Source organism: Cherax quadricarinatus, chromosome 72 (assembly GCF_038502225.1).
Source record: "Cherax quadricarinatus isolate ZL_2023a chromosome 72, ASM3850222v1, whole genome shotgun sequence".
Lineage (NCBI taxonomy): Eukaryota > Metazoa > Arthropoda > Malacostraca > Decapoda > Parastacidae > Cherax > Cherax quadricarinatus.
Genome location: NC_091363.1, coordinates 6,902,115 through 6,922,891, shown reverse-complemented (window position 1 = coordinate 6,922,891; position 20,777 = coordinate 6,902,115). Strand labels below are relative to the sequence as shown.

The 20,777-nt window shown below is 39.2% G+C and overlaps 1 protein-coding gene across 6 annotated transcripts in view; it reads left to right on the top strand.

Annotated features, from left to right (window-relative positions):
* Positions 1–20,777, top strand: part of ca (RCC1 and BTB domain containing protein claret) — a 110,458-nt gene that overhangs the window by 51,400 nt on the left and 38,281 nt on the right. For all 6 annotated transcript variants that reach the window (XM_053800391.2, XM_070100356.1, XM_053800390.2 and 3 more), the window contains exons 12-16: positions 5,089–5,283; positions 10,532–10,723; positions 11,434–11,588; positions 11,963–12,059; positions 20,498–20,683. In XM_053800391.2, the coding sequence (XP_053656366.1) occupies positions 5,089–5,283; positions 10,532–10,723; positions 11,434–11,588; positions 11,963–12,059; positions 20,498–20,683 (825 nt within the window). The remainder of the gene's footprint in view (positions 1–5,088; positions 5,284–10,531; positions 10,724–11,433; positions 11,589–11,962; positions 12,060–20,497; positions 20,684–20,777) is intronic.

The following is a 20,777-nucleotide window of genomic DNA, read 5'->3' as shown; positions in this document are numbered from 1 at the left end:
GCGAGGGGCTTGGACTTCCAGTAAGCGTGCATGAGTGTGTTAGATAGGAGTGAATGGAGACGAATGATACTTGGGACCTGACAATGTGTTGGAGTGTGAGCAGGGTAATATTTAGTGAAGGGATTCAGGGAAACCAGTTATTTTCATATAGTCGGACTTGAGTCCTGGAAATGGGAAGTACAATGCCTGCACTTTAAAGGAGGGGTTTGGGATATTAGCAGTTTGGAGGGATATGTTGTGTATCTTTATACGTGTATGCCTCTAAACTGTTGTATTCTGAGCACCTCTGCAAAAACAGTGATAATGTTTGAGTGTGGTGAAAGTGTTGAATGATGATGAAAGTATTTTCTTTTTGGGGATTTTCTTTCTTTTTTGGGTCACCCTGCCTCGGTGGGAGACGACCGACTTGTTGAAAAAAAAAAAAATGTTTATTGTGGAAAATCTGAATACATGAAGAATGGGTATAATTGAAAACTGCTGCATTAGTGAAACACCGTAAAATGAAGTACACTGTAAAACAGGGCCAGCTTGTATGTATGGAGAAAGTTTTCTTAGATATACAAGTGGATTCAGGAACTGCATTATTCTGAGCATTATAATTTCCCAGGGATGTGCTGTAGGCCCGTAGGGGCTCTGGGGTTCTGTGATGTGTTCGGTACCAATAATTTTAAACAGAGTTTCTGTAGCATTCTCTCACTCCATCACAGTGAATCTTTCCTTGTAATCCATTGTTGAAATTTAAAAACTTTCATGATTCTCTATATGCTGATTGTGATGGGTACATGCCACCTGTTTTTCACTTTATAGTAGTTTGACTTATGATATTTTGACTTTACAGTAGTGCGATAGCAATGCACATTCAGCAGTCATCATTTATTGATAGTTGAAACTTTTTTTTTTTTAACATGCTGGCCATCTTCCACCAAGGTGGGGTAGTGCTCCCCCCCCCAAAAAAAAAAAAAGAATGCTGGTATTTAGTTAGTTACAGCAATTATTTGTTTATTTACTTATTTAGTGGCAGTAGTTATTTATTTACTTATTCATATATCACATACGTATTCATATTCGGTTTGGTCATTTAGAGAGGGTGGAACAAAGTAGAATGACTTGGAGAGCATATAAATCTGTAGTGGAAGGAAGGCGGGGTAGGAGTCGTCCTAGGAAAGGTTGGAAGGAGGGGGTAAAGGAGGTTTTGTGTGTGAGGGGCTTGGACTTCCAGCAAGCATGCATGAGTGTGTAAGATAGGAGTGAATTGAGATGAATGGTTTTTGGGACCTGACAAGTTGTTGGAGTGTGAGCAGGGTAATATTTTGTGAAGGGATTCAGGGAAACCGGTTAATCAGACTTGAGTCCTGGAGATGGAAAGTACAATGCCTGCACTTTAAAGAAGGGGGTTTGGGATATTGGTTGTTCGGAGTGACATCTAAAATGCCGTATCTGAGCACCCCTGCAAAGACATTGATTATGTATTAATGATGGTGAAAGTGTTGAATGATGATGAAAGTTTTTTACATTTTTGGGTCACCCTGCCTCAGTGGGAAATGGACGACATATTAAAAAAAAATATTTGACATATTTTTCAACTTAAAATGGGTTCATTGGAATATAACCCCATTATGAGTCAAGGAGCACTTTGAGGTACAAGCAGTATGGAACCTTTATTAATTAGCAATATTTCACTTGCTCCAGGAACGTGGACAAAATGTCATTAATTAATTAATTAAGGTACTGTATTGCTGCATTTTATAGGTAGTAGGTTGGTAGACAGCAACCGCCCAGGGAGGTACTACCGTCCTGTCAAGTGAGTGTAAAATGAAAGCCTGTAATTGTTTTACATGATGGTAGGATTGCTGATGTCCTTTTTTCTGTTTCATAAGCATGCCAGATTTCAGGTACGTCTTGCTACTTCTACTTACACTTAGGTCACACTACACATACATGTACAAGCATATACATGCATATTCACCCCTCTGAGTTTTCTTTTATTTTCTTTCTAGTTCTTGTTCTTGTCTATTTCCACTTATCTCCATGGGGAAGTGGATCAGAATTCTTCCTCCATAAGCCATGCGTGTTGTAAGAGGCGACTAAAATGCCAGGAGCAAGAGGCTAGTAACCCCTTCTCCTGTATTCAGTGGACCCCCGGTTCGCGATGCTATCGGTATCCGATAAATCCGGTAACCGATGCATTATATCGCAGAAAATTTGCCTCGCTTTCCGATACAAAACCCGGTATGCGATGTGGTTCATACGAGACGTGTCCATGTGTGGCCTGAACTGCCCCGTGTGTGCCAGTGTTTACAAGCCAGCCAGTGTGCGTGCATCTAAGGATACATTCGGTACATTCCATATTATCCATATTATCACTGTTTTTGGTGCCTGTTTTTGCAAAATAAGTCACCATGGGCCCCAAGAAAGCTCCCAGTGCCAAACCTTTGAGACCAAGGGTGCTAATGACTGTTGAAATGAAGAAAGAGATAATTGCAAAGTACGAAAGTGGAGTGCGTGTATTGGAGCTGGTCAGGTTGTATAGTAAACCCCAATCAACCATCTCTACTATAGTGAGCAAGAAAACGGCAATCAAGGAAGCTGTTCTTGCAAAAGGTGCAACTGTGATTACAAAACAGCGACCGCAAGTGTTAGAAAATGTTGAGAGACTGTTATTGGTGTGGATAAATGTAAAACAGCAGGAGATAGCATCTCTCAAAGGCTAGGCAGTTGCATGACGATTTGGTAAAAAAATTGCCTGCAACTAGTGGTGATGTGAGTGAATTTAAGGCCAGCAAAGGTTGGTTTGAAAGATTTAAGAATCGTGGTGGTATATATAGTGTGATTAGGCATGGTGAGGCTGCCAGTTATGTTGTGCGACAGAAGTCCAGTGACTCTCAAGCTGGTCCTAGTGGCATTAAAAGATGAAGGGAAGTAACCCCGGAGAAGGACTTGCTACCTCAAGTCCTAATGGAGGGGGATTCCCCTTCTAAATGCTAACACCATCCACACACTCCCCTCCTCCCATCCCATCAATCATCACCAGATCTTCATTAAAGGTAGGTGTCAATTATTCTTTCGTTATTTATTGTTATTGTTATTGTAATTAATATTCTATTGCATTAAACTTAATATTTCATGTGGTAAAAGTTTTTTTTTCATACTTTTGGGTGTCTTGCACGGATTAATTTGATTTCCATTATTTCTTATGGGAAAAATTGATTCGCTTTCTGATACTTTTGGTTTACGATGAGCTCTCAGGAACGGATTAGTATCGCGAACCGGGGGTCCACTGTATATTACTAAATGTAAAAGGAGAAACTTTCATTTTTCCTGCTGCATTTTATGTCTATCATGTCATTACTTATTACCTCTACTTTTGCACTTTTTTTTTTATTTATTTATTTTTTTTTTTTTGCCTAGTTGTCCGCAAGCAAGTGGTAGCTGTTTTAACTATGACCAAAAAAAAAAAAATTAGTAGAGCCTTTATGTTCCTTCAAAGGTGTTTAATACTAGATAATTTTTTGTTTTTAACTCTTAAGTAGGGAAATTTAAAAAAAAAGATAGATTTAAGAAAATATAGAAGGCTTCAAAGATAGAATAAAAAAAAGAAAGATACCTTCAAATGCAGGAATAAGCAGAGACAGGTACCTTTAAATGCAGTAATAAGAAAAGATAATAGATTCAAATGTAAGAAAAAGAAGAGCGCTTCAAATAGAGAAATAAAATAAAAGGAATGCTGCAAATGAAGGAATAAGATAAATATCTTCATATGGAGGATTAAGAAAGGATAAATGGCTTCACATGGAGTATACTTGAAGAGAGTTTCAGGGGTCAATGCCCCCGTGGCTCGGTCTGAGACCAGGCCTCGCGGTGGATCAAGGTCTGATCAACCAGGCTGTTTCTGCTGGCCGCACACAGACTGATGTATGAACCACACCCTGGCTGGAGGAATGAAATCAAATAATACATCATCGTAAAATATAGGAATAAAAAAAGGTAGTGCGTTTCAGATGGAGGAATAGGCGAGGAATGATGTGAGTACCTCAGAATTCAGGGACACAAAAGGATAGATGACTTGAAATGCAGGAATGAGGTAAGATAATACAGAAAGGCCTCATTTGTTTGGCCCTTAGGTTTCTGACCTCAAGTAGTAAGCCAAAATTATCAACACTTGGAAAAGAGCTTTTTCATTATTAAATGTGTCTAAAAAACCTGATGTTTACACTGTCATATATTAAGTGCTCAATACAGCTAGGCATAAAAAAAGATAAAGTAAAATAAATACACAGTACATTTTTTTTTTTCAACAAGTCGGCCGTCTCCCACCTAGGCAGGGTGACCCAAAAAGAAAGAAAATCCCCAAAACTAAAATACTTTCATCATCATTCAACACTTTCACTTCATTCATACATAATCACTGTTTTTGCAGAGGCACCCAGATACAACAGTTTAGAAGCACATGTAAAGATAAAATATAAAAAGTGACCTGAAATAATAAACTTCATATAGAATGTATAGTATCAGGGCCCCAATTATATATATACTGTCCTATTACACATCCCTCCAAACTGCCAATATCCCAAACCCCTCCTTTAAAGTGCAGGCACTGCACTTCCCATTTCCAGAACTCAAATCCGGCTGTATAAAAATAACCGGTTTCCCTGAATCCTTTCACTAAATATTACCCTGCTCATGCTCCAACAGCTCGTCAAGTCCCTAAAACCACTCTTCTCCATTCACTCCTATCTAACATGCTCATGCACGCTTGTTGGAAGTCCAAGCCACTTGCCCACAAAGCCTCCTTTACCCCCTCCCTCCAACCTTTTCGAGGACAACCTAGTACATACAATACTTAAAATATGATGCCAGTTGCTTTTCCCTTATGCAACTGCTGTGTGAAAATGGCAGAAAAGCAGTAAAAGCACTGAACTTAATGAAAAATGGCTCAGTTGAAAGTCATTGAAAAGGTGGAACACCAAAAAAGAGGTGCAAAATATGCAGGGCCCTCCTGTAGCTTTAAATGTATACTTTTATGTTGTAAATTATAGTTTTCTCTCGGTATTCAAGATTAATTGCAAGTTTCTCTTTTAAACCTTGCAGACTGTGCCAGTTCCAGTTGAAAAGGTGCGTCGGCAGGTGCTAAGCTGTGGTTACGGTCACACTGCTGTAATAATTGGTGGTGCTCTCTATACTTGGGGTACTCCTGATTATGGGGTTCTTGGTCATGGCCCAAGAGCCACTACTAACCCCAAACTTTTTTCTGGTCTCGTCGTTTCTCTTCCAGAAGATCAGGAGGTTAGTCAATATTTCTTTTCTTTTTTTATTTGTGAATCCCATCTCTGTTAGCCAATTTAGGTCCTTCATTAAGTAGAATGCTTGATTAATTAATTATTGAATATAATATCTGCAGACAGCATGCATAGTTCCTTTGTATAAAGGCAAAGGGGACAAAAGAGAGTGTAAAAAATTATAGGGGAATAAGTCTGTTGAGTTCTAGGTAGTAGGTTGGTAGACAGCAACTGCCCAGGGAGGTACTACCGTCCTGCCAAGTGAGTGTAAAACGAAAGCATGTAATTGTTTTACATGATGGTAGGATTGCTGGTGTCCATTTTTCTGTCTCATAAACATGCAAGGTTTCAGGTACATCTTGCTACATCTACTTACACTTAGGTCACACTACACATACATGTACAAGCATATATATACACATACCCCCTTGGGTTTTCTTCTATTTTCTTACTAGTTCTTGTTTATTTCCTCTTACCTCCATGGGGAAGTGGAACAGAATTCTTCCTCCGTAAGCCATGCGTGTTGTAGGAGGCGACTAAAATGCCGGGAGCAAGGGGCTAGTAACCCCTTCTCCTGTATATATTACTAAATGTAAAAGGAGAAACTTTCGTTTTTCCTTTTGGGCCACCCCGCCTCGGTGGGATACGGCCGGTGTGTTGAAAGAAAGAAAAAAAAGTCTGTTGAGTATACCTGGTAAAGTGTATCGTAGAGTTATTATTGAAAGAATTAAGAGTCAGACTGAGAGCAGGATAGCAGATGAACAGGGAGGCTTTAGGAAGGGTAGGGGGGTGTGCAGACTAATTGTTTGCAGTGAAACATATAGGTGAACAGTATTTCAATATGGGTAAAGCGGTATTTGTGGCATTTATGGATTTGGAAAAGGCACATGATAGGGTGGATAGGGGGGTAGTGTCGCAGATGTTGCAAATGTATGGCATAGGAGGTAGGTTACTGAAAGCTGTGAAAAGTTTTTACGAGGATAGTGAGGCTCAGGTTAGAGTATGTAGGCGAGGGGAAGATTATTTCCCAGTAAAAGTAGGCCTTAGACAGGGATGTGTGATGTCACCATGGTTGTTCAGTATATTTATAGATGGAGTTGTAAGAGAAGTGAATGCTTGGGTATTGGCAAGAGGTGTGGGGTTAAAAGATAAAGAATCTAACACAAAGTAGGAATTGTCACAGTTGCTCTTTGCTGATGACACTGTGCTTTTTGGGGATTCTGAAGAGAAGTTGCAGAGGTTGGTTGATGAGTTTGGTAGGGTATATAAAAGAAGGAAATTAAAAGTGAATATAGGAAAGAGTAAGGTGATGAGGATAACAAAAAATTAGGTAACAGAAGATTGTATATCAGATTGGAGGGAGAGAGTATGGAGGAGGTGAATGTGTTCAGATATTTGAGAGTGGCTGTGTCAGCAGATGGATCTGTGAAGGATGAGGTGAATCATAGAATTAATGAGAAAAAAAAGGTGAGTGGTGCACTGAGGAGTCTGTGGAGACAAAGAACTTTATCCATGAAAGCAAGGAGGGGAATGTTTGAGAGTATAGTTATACCAATGCTCTTGTATGGTTGTGAGGCATGGGTTGTGAATGTTGCAACAAGGAGAAGGCTGGAGGGAGTGGAGATGTCATGCCTGAGGGCAATGTGTGGTGTGAATATGATGCAGAGAATCCGTAGTTTGGAGATTAGGAGGAGGTGTGGGATTGCCAAAACTATTATCCAGAGGGCTGAAGAGGGGTTGAGATGGTTTGGATATGTAGAGAGGTTGAAACAAAATAAAATGACTTCGAGAGTGTATAAATCTGTTGTGGAGGGAAGGTGGGGTAGGGGTTGGCCTAGGAAAGGTTGGTTGTTTACACTGTAGTGTAAACATGCCTCTGGCAAGACAGTGATGGAGTGAGTGATGATGAAAGTTTTTCTTTTTCAGCCCACCCTGCCTTGGTGGGAAACGGCCGATGTGTTAATAATAATAATAATAATAATAATAATAATAATAATAATATCTGTACACCTCTGGCAAGACAGTGATAGTGTGAAATGATAGTGAAAGTGTTTTGTTTTTTTGGGTCACACTGCCTCAGTGGGAGACGGCCTGCGTGTTGAAAAAATAATTCAGAAGAATGAGACTTGAATTATTAACTCTGAAAATAATTAACCCAGGATAACCCAAGAAAGTACAGGTAGTAGGTTGGTAGACAGCAACCACCCAGAGAGGTACTACTGTCCTGCCAAGTGAGTATAAAAGGGAAACCTGTAAAGTAGGATTGCTGGTGTCTTTTTTGTCTCTCATAAACATGCAAGATTTCAGGTACGTCTTGCTACTTCTGCTTGCACTTAGGTCACACTACACATACATATACAAGCGTATATATATACACCCCTCTGGGTTTTCTTCTATTTTCTTACTAGTTCTTGTTCTTGTTTATTTCCTCTTATCTCCATGGGGAAGTGGAACAGAATTCTTCCTCCGTAAGCCATGCGTGTTGTAAGAGGCGACTGAAATGCCGGGAGCAAGGGGCTAGTAACCCCTTCTCCTGTATAAATTACTAAATTTAAAAAGAGAAACTTTCATTTTTCTTTTTAGGCCACCCTGCCTTGGTGGGATACGGCCGGTTTGTTTAAAAAAAAAAACAAGAAAGTCAAACAGCGTGTCATATTTCCATTGGGGTAGTATTTTGGTCCTTTTCCTAAGGCCGTGACTTGCAGCATTCTAATGGATGAACAGGAGCAGCAAGGTGTAGGGACACCTGTGCAACTGCTTTACCACTGAGCTAGAAGTTAAAGATTTGATGATAATGTTTGAAAGTTAAGCAAATACATGGGTTATTAATGCTGTAAATTTGAGAATCTTGTTTGCATGAGGTGGGATGGAGTATTATCCGATGAGATCATCCTTTCGAATCTCTAGTGTTCCTGAATGTATTTTGTATCTATAACCAAGAAAATGCTTTTGTCTGAAAAGTTGTTAAATGTTTCATTATACAATATATAGATGATAGTATTTTTTAAAAGGTACATCAAGTGACATGATACATAAAAATATGTATGATGCTAACTAAATGGCTGTTGATATCTCTTCTTCCTCTAAAAGACAACATCCTAATATAAATTATTGTTTTCAAAAAAAAAAAAGTAGTAGTCATCTAGTCAAGAATAAGGACAAATGTCTTAAATATACTTAGTCTTATAATGATTATTATTTTACAGAATCTTATTAAAAAGGGTCGTTTGTTTAGAAAGAATATAAATCATGTTTAATATCTGTACAAGTGATGAACAGCTTGAATTATACCTATTCTCTTAGTTTTCCAATCTTTTATTCACACTGAAGGAGGAGTGGGGATGCTGCAGCCTCACGATCATCTCATTCTTATATAAGCACACTTCTGGAAAGACTCTCATTGAGTGAATGTTGGTGAATGTGTTTTCTTCTATGGGTTACCCTGCCTTGGCAGGAGACAGTCTTTGAGTTAAAAGATGTATATTTAGTGTAGCTGGGTATGCTTACCCCATAACTAACTATAACCCCCTCTCTCTCTCTCTCTCTCTCTCTCTCTCTCTCTCTCTCTCTCTCTCTCTCTCTCTCTCTCTCTCTCTCTCTCTCCCTCTCTCTCCCTCTCTCTCTCTCTCTCTCTCTCTTTGTCTCTCTCTAACTCACTCTCTCTCTAAATCACTCTCTCTAACCTGCTCTCTCTCTAACTCACTCTCTCTAACTCTAACTCTCTAACTCTCTCTCTCTCTCTCTCTCTCTTTGTCTGTCTCTCTCTAACTAACTCTCTCTAACTCTAACTCTCTAACTCTAACTCTCTCTAACTCTGTCTCTCTCTCAAACTCTGTCTCTCTCTCTCAAACTCTGTCTCTCTAACTCTCTAACTCACTCACTCTCTCTCTCTCTCTCTCTCTCTCTCTCTCTCTCTCTCTCTCTCTCTCTCTCTCTCTCTCTCTAACTCTATCTCTCTCTCTCTCTCTCTCTCTCTCTCTCTCTCTCTCTCTCTCTCTCTCTCTCTCTCTCTCTCTCTCTCTCTCTCTCTCTCTCTCTCTCTCTCTAACTCTCTCTCTCTAACTCTCTCTCTCTAACTCTCTCTCTCTCTCTCTCTCTCTCTCTCTCTCTCTCTCTAACTCTCTCTCTAACTCTCTAACTCTCTCTCTAACTCTCTAACTCTCTCTCTAACACTCTCTCTAACTCTCTCTCTCTCTCTCTAACTCTCTCTAACTCTCTCTCTAACTCTCTCTCTAACTCTCTCTCTCTCTCTAACTCTCTCTCTAACTCTCTCTCTAACTCTCTCTCTAACTCTCTCTCTCTCTCTCTCTCTCTCTCTCTCTCTCTAACTCTCTCTCTAACTCTCTCTCTCTAACTCTCTCTAACTCACTCTCTCTCTCTAACTCACTCTCTCTCTCTCTCTCTCTCTCTCTCTCTCTCTCTCTCTCTCTCTCTCTCTCTCTCCTTCCTTCCTTCCTTCCTTCCTTCCTTCCTTCCTGCCAGGCAAGCTTAGACACACACTGCCTATATCAGGAACCCAATAAAATACAGTTGGGTATGCCTACTCCATACTTGTTTCCAGTGACTACTGATAAGGGAGCTGTACCCATACACCTCTGCTGCTGCCTGGTGGCCACAGGCCTACCTTTCACTTCCCTGTTGGTAGTCCTGGGAAGCAGATATGGGGTAGACATACCCAGGTGCATTAGGTAGGAGAGGAAGGGGTCATCCCAAGAATGGTTGGAGGGAGTGGGCTTGAGCATCCATCAGGCTTTTGTGTGTTGAATAGGAGTGAATGAAGACATGGTTTTAATGATTGTCCTTTTTGAGCATGAGCAGTGTAACATTTATAAAGGAATTCAGGGAAACTAGTTAGCTACACTTGACTTTTAGAGTCGGGAAGAGTAGATGTTGCAGTTGGACAGTAAGGCGAATTGTAATGTCAGCACAATTCTAGCAAGACTGAATAAATAATAGTGAATTTGTTACCTTGGTTGGGGTCACTTTTTCTTGATGGGAGATGGCAGTTGAGGTTAAAAAAAATTGTGAAATTGTCTATTTGTGAGGTGTTCATTCTTTTGGGTTCTACAAGGTGGCTAAAATGTCTTGTTACCCATTGTAGAAGTGATGACATTATTTTTTATTGTGTTGCCTGATAGCACTGAAAGATGCTACAAGTTATATCCTGTACATTGCAGTATTCGTTTACTTTGACACATTTTATGTGAGAGACAGGCCTCGGTGGATAGGTGCTTATGTTTGTGCATTTTTTCCAGCCTACTTACAATGGCAGCATTCCTCATGTGATGGGAGGACCCACTCCTCTTGCTCCACTCATGAATGGAAAGGTCTTGTGTTCCTCAATATGTGATGGTTCTGAACCCCGACTATTATCGCACTTTAATCAGATGCAAGTACTATGTATAGCAGGTGGGAAGAACCACATGCTAGCATTAACAGACAATGGGGTAAGTATTTCATGATTAAATATGCAGATTACAAGGAAGTAAATGCTTATGCAAATAGGGTAAAATAATGACTCATTGAAAGATTAAAATTGCCTTTTTATTTTCAACAGATCATATTTTTGAAATCATGAGAATCTTGTGCTATATGCTACACTGGCATATTTTAAAAGCCTTTAGATATATGAATGGGAATGCTAAAAAAAAAAAAAATGTACAAGGACTGAAAATAGGACCTGTGAAGGAAGGTGTAAAATGTTAGATGCACCCTCATAGGCTGATAGGAAGAAAATGGGACGTGAATATTTTATAATTATTTGGATTAAGTCACCAGAGAAGAAAATATACATACATATACATATGGAAGGAATGACATGATTTCTATCAACCTTTCATTTTGCTTCTGATTTGGTACTTATGATGTAAAGCAGGATTGCACTTCATAAAATAATGAATAAATTGTACACTTAAGTAATAAACTACAGAATAAACAAAAGCATTGTAATGAATTGTGAGATTGAAACAGGTTTTGATGTATTGGAAGTTGAAGAATTTAAATGTTTGGGATCAGTACTGTGCAGTTATGTTATGAAACAATAGAGGAAGGCATGTGGGAAATATCAGTGCAAGGAAGAATAAAATCAAGTCCCTGATGCAACTGATTCAGTATCTAGTTAACATTATTTTAATGGTCTGTGGTGGTTTGGTTGCAGATTTATGGCTGGGGTAGCAATAAATATGGTCAAGTTGGCACTGGAGGTACAGGTCGGCATCCACGCCCTACTTTGCTGACCAGCTTGGAAGGCAAGGGTATCATATCTGTAGCCTGTGGGCAGTTTCATTCACTAGCTGTGAGTGAAGATGGAAAGTAAGTTCATCACATTTTGATTTCACTTATAAATCTCTGTTCTTGATCCAAGGAATTGGGGTTATTCTCCCATTCCTTGGATCAAGTCTGATTTCCTCCTAATCCCCAGGCACTTTTTTGACCTTGTAAATACAGTAATAGTTCACTGATAAACATGTCAGAGTGTACTTTTTGTGAATATCTTTGTTGCAAAATAAACATCATCTGAGTATACTTTTTGTGAATATCTTTGTTGCAAAATAAACATTGTCTGAGTATACTTTTTGTGAATATCTTTGTTGCAAAATTTGTACTACGGTAAATGCAGTTTTCAACAAATTTGTTTTTAATTGCAAAATAGTATTAGAACATACATTTTCAAACTTTTTTTTTAGGCTGTACACCTGGGGATGGGGCGTCCATGGTCAGCTTGGAAATAACAATGTGGAGGATTGCCTAGTTCCAACTATTGTTGAAAGGCTTGCCAAGAAGGTAAAGTCAGGGGAAAAATATATGCATGAAAAATGTTTGCACTAATGTGATGTATTCATTGAAAAGTATATACATTGTAAGTGATGCATTTATTGAAAATGTATACAGCCTCTCCTCACTTAACCCTTTGACTGTCGCAAGCCCATTTCTGATACTGTCATTCTTTGTCATAAAATTTTTGGAAAAAAATTATCTTTTCTTGTGAAGTGATAGAGAATGTTTTCCCGATGCTAATGACACCAAAAGTACGAAATTTGATCGAAAACTTATGGAATTACGCCCCTGCGAAGTTAGCGATCTTGGTGGTATATACGTATCGGCGGTTTTGCTGGATTTGAGCCCTATTTTCAGTTAACTCCATTGTTCTAGTCAACGAAACTCATAGCTATTTCTTTAGAACTCCATTTTTTCTATCATATGAGTACAAGAAACTGCCCATTTACTGATTTCAACTACCCAATAAAGTGGTCAGAAATTGGCAGTTTGACCAATTTCACACAAATTAAAAAAGATGCCAATTTTAAAATAGGGTTCAGAATAACCAAAGCAGATGTTCTTGGCACTAAAATAACATATCCTCTGTTCATTAGTCATGTCTCCAGGCCCCTCTTATATTACTCTTGCTTTCTATTTTGATTGTTTATTCACACAAAACATACAAGATTTACTGTTATGCAGACTACTGCATTATTGTAAAAATGGTATATATAATATCAGTGCACTATTGAAAGAATATTAGACTCCCCAGTTGACATGTATTGGACATGTGGTGTGATTTGCTTACTCTTGAACATTGGCAAATATCGAACATTTCCGCTACTTTGAGCTCAATTTCAAGGTCGTTTTCATCGTGAAACTAATCAAAACATCTCTGTTTCTGTAATATGTTTTCCATTCTATCAAATGAGATCAAGAAAACGAGAATACAACCATAAATACAGTGGACCCCCGCATAACGATATTAATCCGTTCCTAAGAGCTCAATGTTATGTGAAATTATCGTTATGCGAATGAATTTTCCCCATAAATAATGGAAATCAAATTAATCCGTTCCTGACACCCAAAAGTAGGAAAAAAAAATTTTTTTACCGCATGAAATATTAATTTTAATACACACAAACTGAAGAAGACACGCACAGTTACATGACACTTACCTTTATTGAAGATCTTGTGATGATTGATGGGATGGGAGGAGGAGAGAGTCTTAGTGTTTAGAAGGGGAATCCCCTTCCATTAAGACTTGGTGTCAAGTCCTTTTCCAGGGTTACTTCCCTTCTTCTTTTAATGCTACTAGGACCAGCTTCAGAGTCACTGGACTTCTGTCGCACAACATATCTGTCCATAGAGGTCAGTACCTCTCGTTCCTTTATGACTTTCCTAAAGTGGTTCACAACATTGTCAGTGTAATAGTCACCAGCGAGGCTTGCAACAGCTGTATGAGGGTGATTTTCATCCATGAAGGTTTGCACTTTAAGCCACATTGCACAGATTTCCTTAAGTAGGCAACTTCTTCAATTTCTCTCTCCCTTCCTCCAAAGCAGTTTCCTCAGGTGTGGCCTCATGCTGATGAAGATGATCTAGCAGCTCATCAGTGGTTAATTCTTCATTGTCCTCCTCCACCAACTCTTCCACATCATCCCCACTAACCTCCAACCCCAAGGACTTTCCCAATGCCACAATGGATTCCTCTACTGGCATAGGATTCCCAGGTTTAGCCTCAAACCCTTCAAAATCCCTTTGGTCTACACATTCTGGCCACAGTTTCTTCCAAGCAGGGTTCAAGGTCCTCTTAGTCACTCCCTCCCAAGCCTTACCTATAAGGTTTACACAATTGAGGATATTAAAATGCTCTCTCCAAAACTCTCTTAGAGTCAATTGAGTTTCTGAGGTCACTACAAAGCACCTTTCAAACAGAGCTTTTGTGTACAGTTTTTTGAAGTTTGCAATAACCTGCTGGTCCATGGGCTGCAGGAGAGGAGTGGTATTAGGAGGCAAAAACTTGACCTTAATTTATTTATTTTATTTATTTATTTATTTATTTACAATTTGAGCACACATACAGAGGTACAAAAAAATACAGATAAGAGCAGCATGCCAAAGCCACTTATATTATGCATAGCATTACGGGCTGGCTTAAAATTAACTTAAGATTAACTAAGCAATGATGAAATCAGTGATAAAACATTAATGTAAACAGATTACTATAAAGCAGAAGTGAGTATTACAAAGACAGGTCATATGGTTGCATGCATTGCATGGTTGCATGAAGCTCATGTCCCCACAAAGTTGCTCTGCCAAGTCTGTAGGATGTCCAGGGGCATTGTCTAACAACAGGAGGCACTAAAGGTCTAATTTCTTTTCAGTTAGGTAATTTTTCACATTGGGGGCAAATGCTTGGTGTAACCAGTCATAGAAAAAGTCCCTAGTGGCCCATGCCTTACTGTTTGCCCTCCACAGCACACACAAATTAGCCTTGAGGATATGCTTTTGCCTGAACACTCTGGGAGTTTCAGAATGATACACTAATAAAGGCTTCACTTTGCAATCACCGCTTGCATTGGCACATTTGAGAAGAGTAAGCCTGTCTTTCATAGGCTTATGTCCTGGGAGTGCCTTTTCCTCCTGAGTAATGTAGGTCCTGCTTAGCATTTTCTTCCAAAACAGGCCTGTTTCGTCACAATTAAACACTTGTTCAGGTTTCAGTCCTCCACTGTCTGTGTACTCCTTGAATTCCTGCACATATTTTTCAGCCGCTTTGTGGTCCAAACTGGCAGCCTCACCATGCCTTATCACACTATGTATGCCACTACGCTTCTTAAATCTCTCAAACCAACCTTTGCTGGCCTTAAATTCACTCACATCATCATTAGTTGCAGGCATTTTTTTAATTAAATCCTGATGCAACTTCCTAGCCTTTTCACTTATGATCGCTTGAGAGATGCTATCTCCTGCTATCTGTTTTTCGTTTATCCACACCAATAAGAGTCTCTCAACATCTTCTATCACTTGCGATCTCTGTTTTGAAAACACAGTTGAACCTTTGGCAAGAACAGCTTCCTTGATTGCCGTTTTCTTGGACACAATAGTAGCGATGGTTGATTGGGGTTTACTGTACAACCTGGCCAGCTCGGAGACACATACTCCACTTTCATACTTAGCAATGATCTCTTTCTTCATCTCTATAGTAATTCTCACCCTTATTCCTGTAGGGTTGGCACTAGAAGATTTCTTGGGGCCCATGGTCACTTATTTTGCAGATAAAATCACCAAAAACGCTGTAATAATACGAAATGTTCCGATTGTATGCTTGGATGTTACCGCGGAGGCTGGCTGGTAAACAATGCCACCCGCGGAACATGTGAGGCTGGCTCAGGCCGCACATTAGATGCGTCTCGGACGAATAGCGTTGAGAGAGTTTTTTAGTGGTATGCGAGGCAAAATCTTAGCGATAAAATGTATCGGTATGCGGATTTAATGTTATGTGATGCCAACGGTATGCGGGGGCCCACTGTACTATATGAAAATACACCTCAAAGTCGCCGTTTTAATCCAAAAACAGGGTCAGAGTTGCTTTTTCTCATTATGCACTGCGTGCTGCAGGATTTTTTATACAGTGCACACTGACCACACAGACCCATTCTCTCACATGTGAACCTACCAGTTTTCTCCTGCTTGATTTGAAGCCGCTAGAATTATTGAGTATACTATATATATACATCTGAAACACTGGCTCGTAAGACGTATATATACAGCCGAAACAGTCAGAGGGTTAATGATGGAGTTCCGTTCCTAAGACCATGTTAGTAAATGAATTTGTATAATAAGAAGAACATAAGAACATAAGAACGAAGGAACACTGCAGCAGGCCTACTGGCCCATGCGAGGCAGGTCCAAGTCTCCTACCGGCTTAAGCCAATGCACCCAACCCAGTCAGGTCAGGTCACATTGACTTAAGGGAGAAATACGGCAACTGACCTGGTAGCACAAGCTATCATGTCCAACTCACACCCACCCACATCCACATCCAACCTATTTTTAAAGCTACACAACGTTCTGGCCTCTATCACTGTACTTGGGAGTTTGTTCCACTCATCCACAACTCTATTACCAAACCAGTACTTTCCTATATCCTTCCTGAATCTGAATTTTTCCAACTTAAAACCATTGCTGCGAGTCCTGTCTAGGCTAGATATTTTCAGCACACTATTTACATCCCCTTTATTTATTCCTGTCTTCCATTTATACACCTCAATCATATCCCCCCTAATTCTACGTCTTTCTAGAGAGTGCAGATTCAGGGCCCTTAGTCTATCCTCATAGGGAAGGTTTCTGATACATGGGATCAACTTTGTCATCCTCCTTTGTACATTTTCCAGAGCATTTATATCCATTCTGTAATACGGTGACCAAAACTGTGCAGCATAATCTAAATGAGGCCTAACCAAGGATGTATAGAGTTGAAGAACAACCTGACGACTCCTATTATTTATGCTTCTTGATATGAAGCCAAGGATTCTATTAGCTTTATTGCGAACACTTATGCACTTGTATTGGTTTCAGATTACTGCTAACCAGAACTCCTAAATCTTTTTTGCAATCTGTAATATTAATATCTACATTATTTAGTTTATATGTGGCATGGTTATTGTCCTGTCCAACATTTAGAACTTTGCATTTGTCTATATTAAACTGCATCTGCCACTTCTCCGACCACTGCATCAGTCTATTCAAATCTTCCTGGAGTGCTCTAATGTCCTCGTCAGAATGAATTCGACGGCCTATTTTGGTGTCATCGGCAAACTTGCTGATATCGCTCTTTATGCCCTCATCTATGTCGTTTATGTAGATTGTGAACAGCAGGGGAGGGGGCCCAACACTGATCCCTGTGGAACACTGCTCGTGACGCTTCCCCACTCTGATTTCTCCCCATTTATGCAAACTCTCTGCTGCCTTTTTGTCAACCATGCCTGTTCTACATAATTTATCATTTCTGGAATATCGCTGGTATCCTCCTGTGTAAAAACTGAGAGGAAGTATGTGTTAAAAATTCTACACATTTCCTTATCACTGTCAGTGAGCTGACCCGAGGAGCTTTTGAGTGGGCCTATCTTGTCCCTGATCTTACTTCTGTATACCTGAAAGAATCCTTTTGGGTTAGTCTTCGATTCTCTTGCAACTTTAACCTCATAATCTCTCTTTGCTTTTCTAATTCCCTTTTTTATTTCTCTCTTTAACTGAATATATTGATTTCTTATTTGCCCCTCTCCTCTTTTGATTTGCCTATGTATGCCTCTCTTTTGACCAATCAGATATTTTAATCTATTGTTCATCCATTTAGGATCATTTTTGTTTGATCTGATTTCCCTATTTGGAACATAATTTGACTGAGCAGCTAGAACTATGCCCTGGAAAGCATCATATCGGCAACCATCACCACCTACCTGACCCTTAGTCAGGTCATTCCAGTTCAGCCCACCTAAGTAATTTTTCAGTCCTATGAAATCAGCCAAGCGAAAGTCAGGGACGGAGACTTGATTGCCATTATTAGGGGAATTCCATGATATATTAAAACCGAGTGATTTGTGATCACTTTCCCCAAGCTCATCATTAACCTCAAGATTATAAATTAGTGTTTCCCTACTGGCAAGAACCAAGTCAAGGAGGTTATTTCCCCTAGTTGGCTCTGTCACAAACTGTTTTAAAAAACAATCCTGGATCGTATCAAGAAAGTCACCTGACTCTAAATTTCCTGTCAAATTGCTCCAGTCAATCTGTCTATAGTTGAAATCTCCCATTAGCACAACATTTTCGTATGTAGATGCCTTACGAATTTCGTCCCATAGAAGTTTACTGCACTCCCTATCAAGATTTGGGGCCCTGTAAATCACACCCAAAATTAGTTTTTCTCGACCCTCGAGAAGCTGTAACCAAACAGATTCAGTGGCCGACGCTTCTAATTTTATATCTTGTCTAACACAACAATTTAAATTGGCTCTGACATACATCGCTACTCCACCACCCTTCCTGTTGACCCTGTCAGTGTGGAATAATTTATTGCCTTGTATGTGACATTCAGAGGGCATCTCTCTATCTTTCAGATTGAGCCAGGTCTCTGTTATAGCAATAATATCTATGTTTCCTGCACTTGCAATTAATCTTAGCTCATCTATCTTATTTCTTAAACTCCTGCTATTAGTACACCTATAGTAAACTTTAAGGGAGCTAGTCCCTTGCTGCCCTCTGCTGTCCCCCTTTGTTTGCTGACCTGATCTATTGCCTTTATTTATAACTTCATGCTGAATGCCTTTTATACATTTACTGTTTCCATCCCTAGTATTGCAACCTGCTTGTTTCCCACACACACCCATACCTCTATCTTCTATCAGTTTAAAATCATAGGCATTTCACCAATGATAATGGGTTTGTGTCAAGCATCTTTGATATTGTTTTCATGTCACCTTTGCACCATTTATAACATTTCTGGTATATTTTTAAATGTTTATACAGTAGTGTACTCTATATTGTAATTAACAGAATATAGGACATCAGCTCTAATATACATTATCTAGGTATGCATACTTGTCAGAGAGCCCATCGTAAGTCTAAGTTGTTGGTAAACGAGTACATCGCTAAGTGAGGAGACGCTGTACTGTGCACCATAAGTGATGCATTACTGAAAAATGTATTTATATTTTATTGTATTTTCTTCAATCATTGATTTGCACCTAACAGTTTTCTAAATTTTTAACCAGATACAGTGGAACCTCAAATTTACATGTTGTCGGTAATTCTACCAACTTTATTACATTGCTTCCAACTCAATCAATTATGTAAGTGTATTTTTGTAAGTGCTTTTATAATTGTATTCTTGAGGGTCTGAAATGGACTAATCTAATTTACATTATTCCTGATGGGAATAAATTCATTTGGTAACTGCACTCGAACAGCCTTCTGGAATGAAGAAAGTTTAAAATTTGAGGTTCCACTGCATGTAATTAGATGATTGAAAATTTGAAATCTTTTCTATGAATGCATAGCATTTGAATTCAAATCTAATGCTATAATTATCTTAAATCAAGCCTTTTTCAAGTCCGTTCTGTATAAAATTGATTCCATTTTGTCCCCTCAGGGAAGGTTCCTTGATGCTCATCAGGGGCTCTTGATGTAAAGAATTGAACCTGTCCTTTCCTTGGATCAAGCCTGATTGCTTTCCTTTTCCCCAAGTGCTATATGACTCCTATGGGGGTTAGCTCTTTCCTATAAATATAACAAAAATAATAATAGGTAGTAGGTTGGTAGACAGCAACCACCCAGGGAGGTACTGCCGTCCTGCCAAGTGAGTGTAAAATGTAAGCCTGTAATTGTTTTACATGATGGTAGGATTGCTGGTGTCCTTTTTTCTGTCTCGTAAACATGCAAGATTTCAGATACGTCTTGCTACTTCTACTTACACTTAGGTCACACTGCACATACATGTACAAGCATATATATACATACCCCTCTGGGTTTTCTTTTATTTTCTTTCTAGTTCTTGTCTATTTCCTCTTATCTCCATGGGGAAGTGGAACAAAATTCTTCCTCCATAAGCCATGCGTGTCATAAGGTGACTAAAATGCTGGGAACAAGGGGCTAGTAACCCCTTCTCCTGTACATATTACTAAATTTAAAAGACGAAACTTTCATTTTTCCTTTTGGGTCACCCCACCTCAGTGGGATATGGCTGGTGCGTTGAAAGAAGAAAGAAGAAATATGCAAGATTACAGGTACGTCTTGCTACTTCTACTTACACTTAGGTCACACTACACATACATGTACACGTTTATTTATACACACTCATCTGAGTTTTCTTTGATTTGATCTTAATAGTTCTTGTTCTTATTACTTTTCCTTTTATATCCTTGGGGAAGTGGAATAAGAATCTTTCCTCAGTAAGCCATGCGTGTTGTAAAAGTCAACTAAAATGCCTTAACAATGGGCTAGTAACCCCTTTTCCTGTAATGATTACTAAGAAGAATAAGAATACATATACAGTGATTATGTGTGAGTGAGGTGAAAGTGTTGATGATGAAAGTATTTTCTTTTTGGGGATTTTCTTTCTTTTTGGGTAGCCCTCCCTCGGTGGGAGACGGCCGCCTTGTTAAAAAAAATATATATAATAATCCATGGGGAAGTGGAGAAAAATCCTTCCTCTGTAAGCCATGTGTGTCATAAGAGGTGGCTAAAATGCTGGGAGCCAGGGGCTGGTAACCCCTTCTCCTGTATAAATTACTAAATTTAAAAATAGTAACTTGTTTTTCTTTTTAAAAAATTTTGTTTTTCTTTTTAGATCACCCTGCCTTAGTGGAATTTGGCTGGTTTGTTGAAAAAAAAAATTCTATACACAAAATTATTTATTAGTTTGTGAAGTAGATAATTAAAATTGCTGTTTTTTTTTTCAGCATATAGTGTTTGCAGATGGTGGGTATGCCCATAGTGTTGCTATGGCCTCAAATGGAAATGTGTATGCCTGGGGATGTGGTACCTATGGTCAAATAGGCAATGGTGGAATTGTGAAGGTGACAAGGCCAGAGAGAGTTCCATTGCCCGGGCCAGCAACTCACCTTGCTGCTGGCTATTTCCAGAATGTAAGAAAATAATCTAACTTGTTGATTTTTATGTTTGTGCTTTTCAGGTTGAGGGGGCCCCCTTTTAGGTGTGCTTTTAAGTGCCTTGACTTGG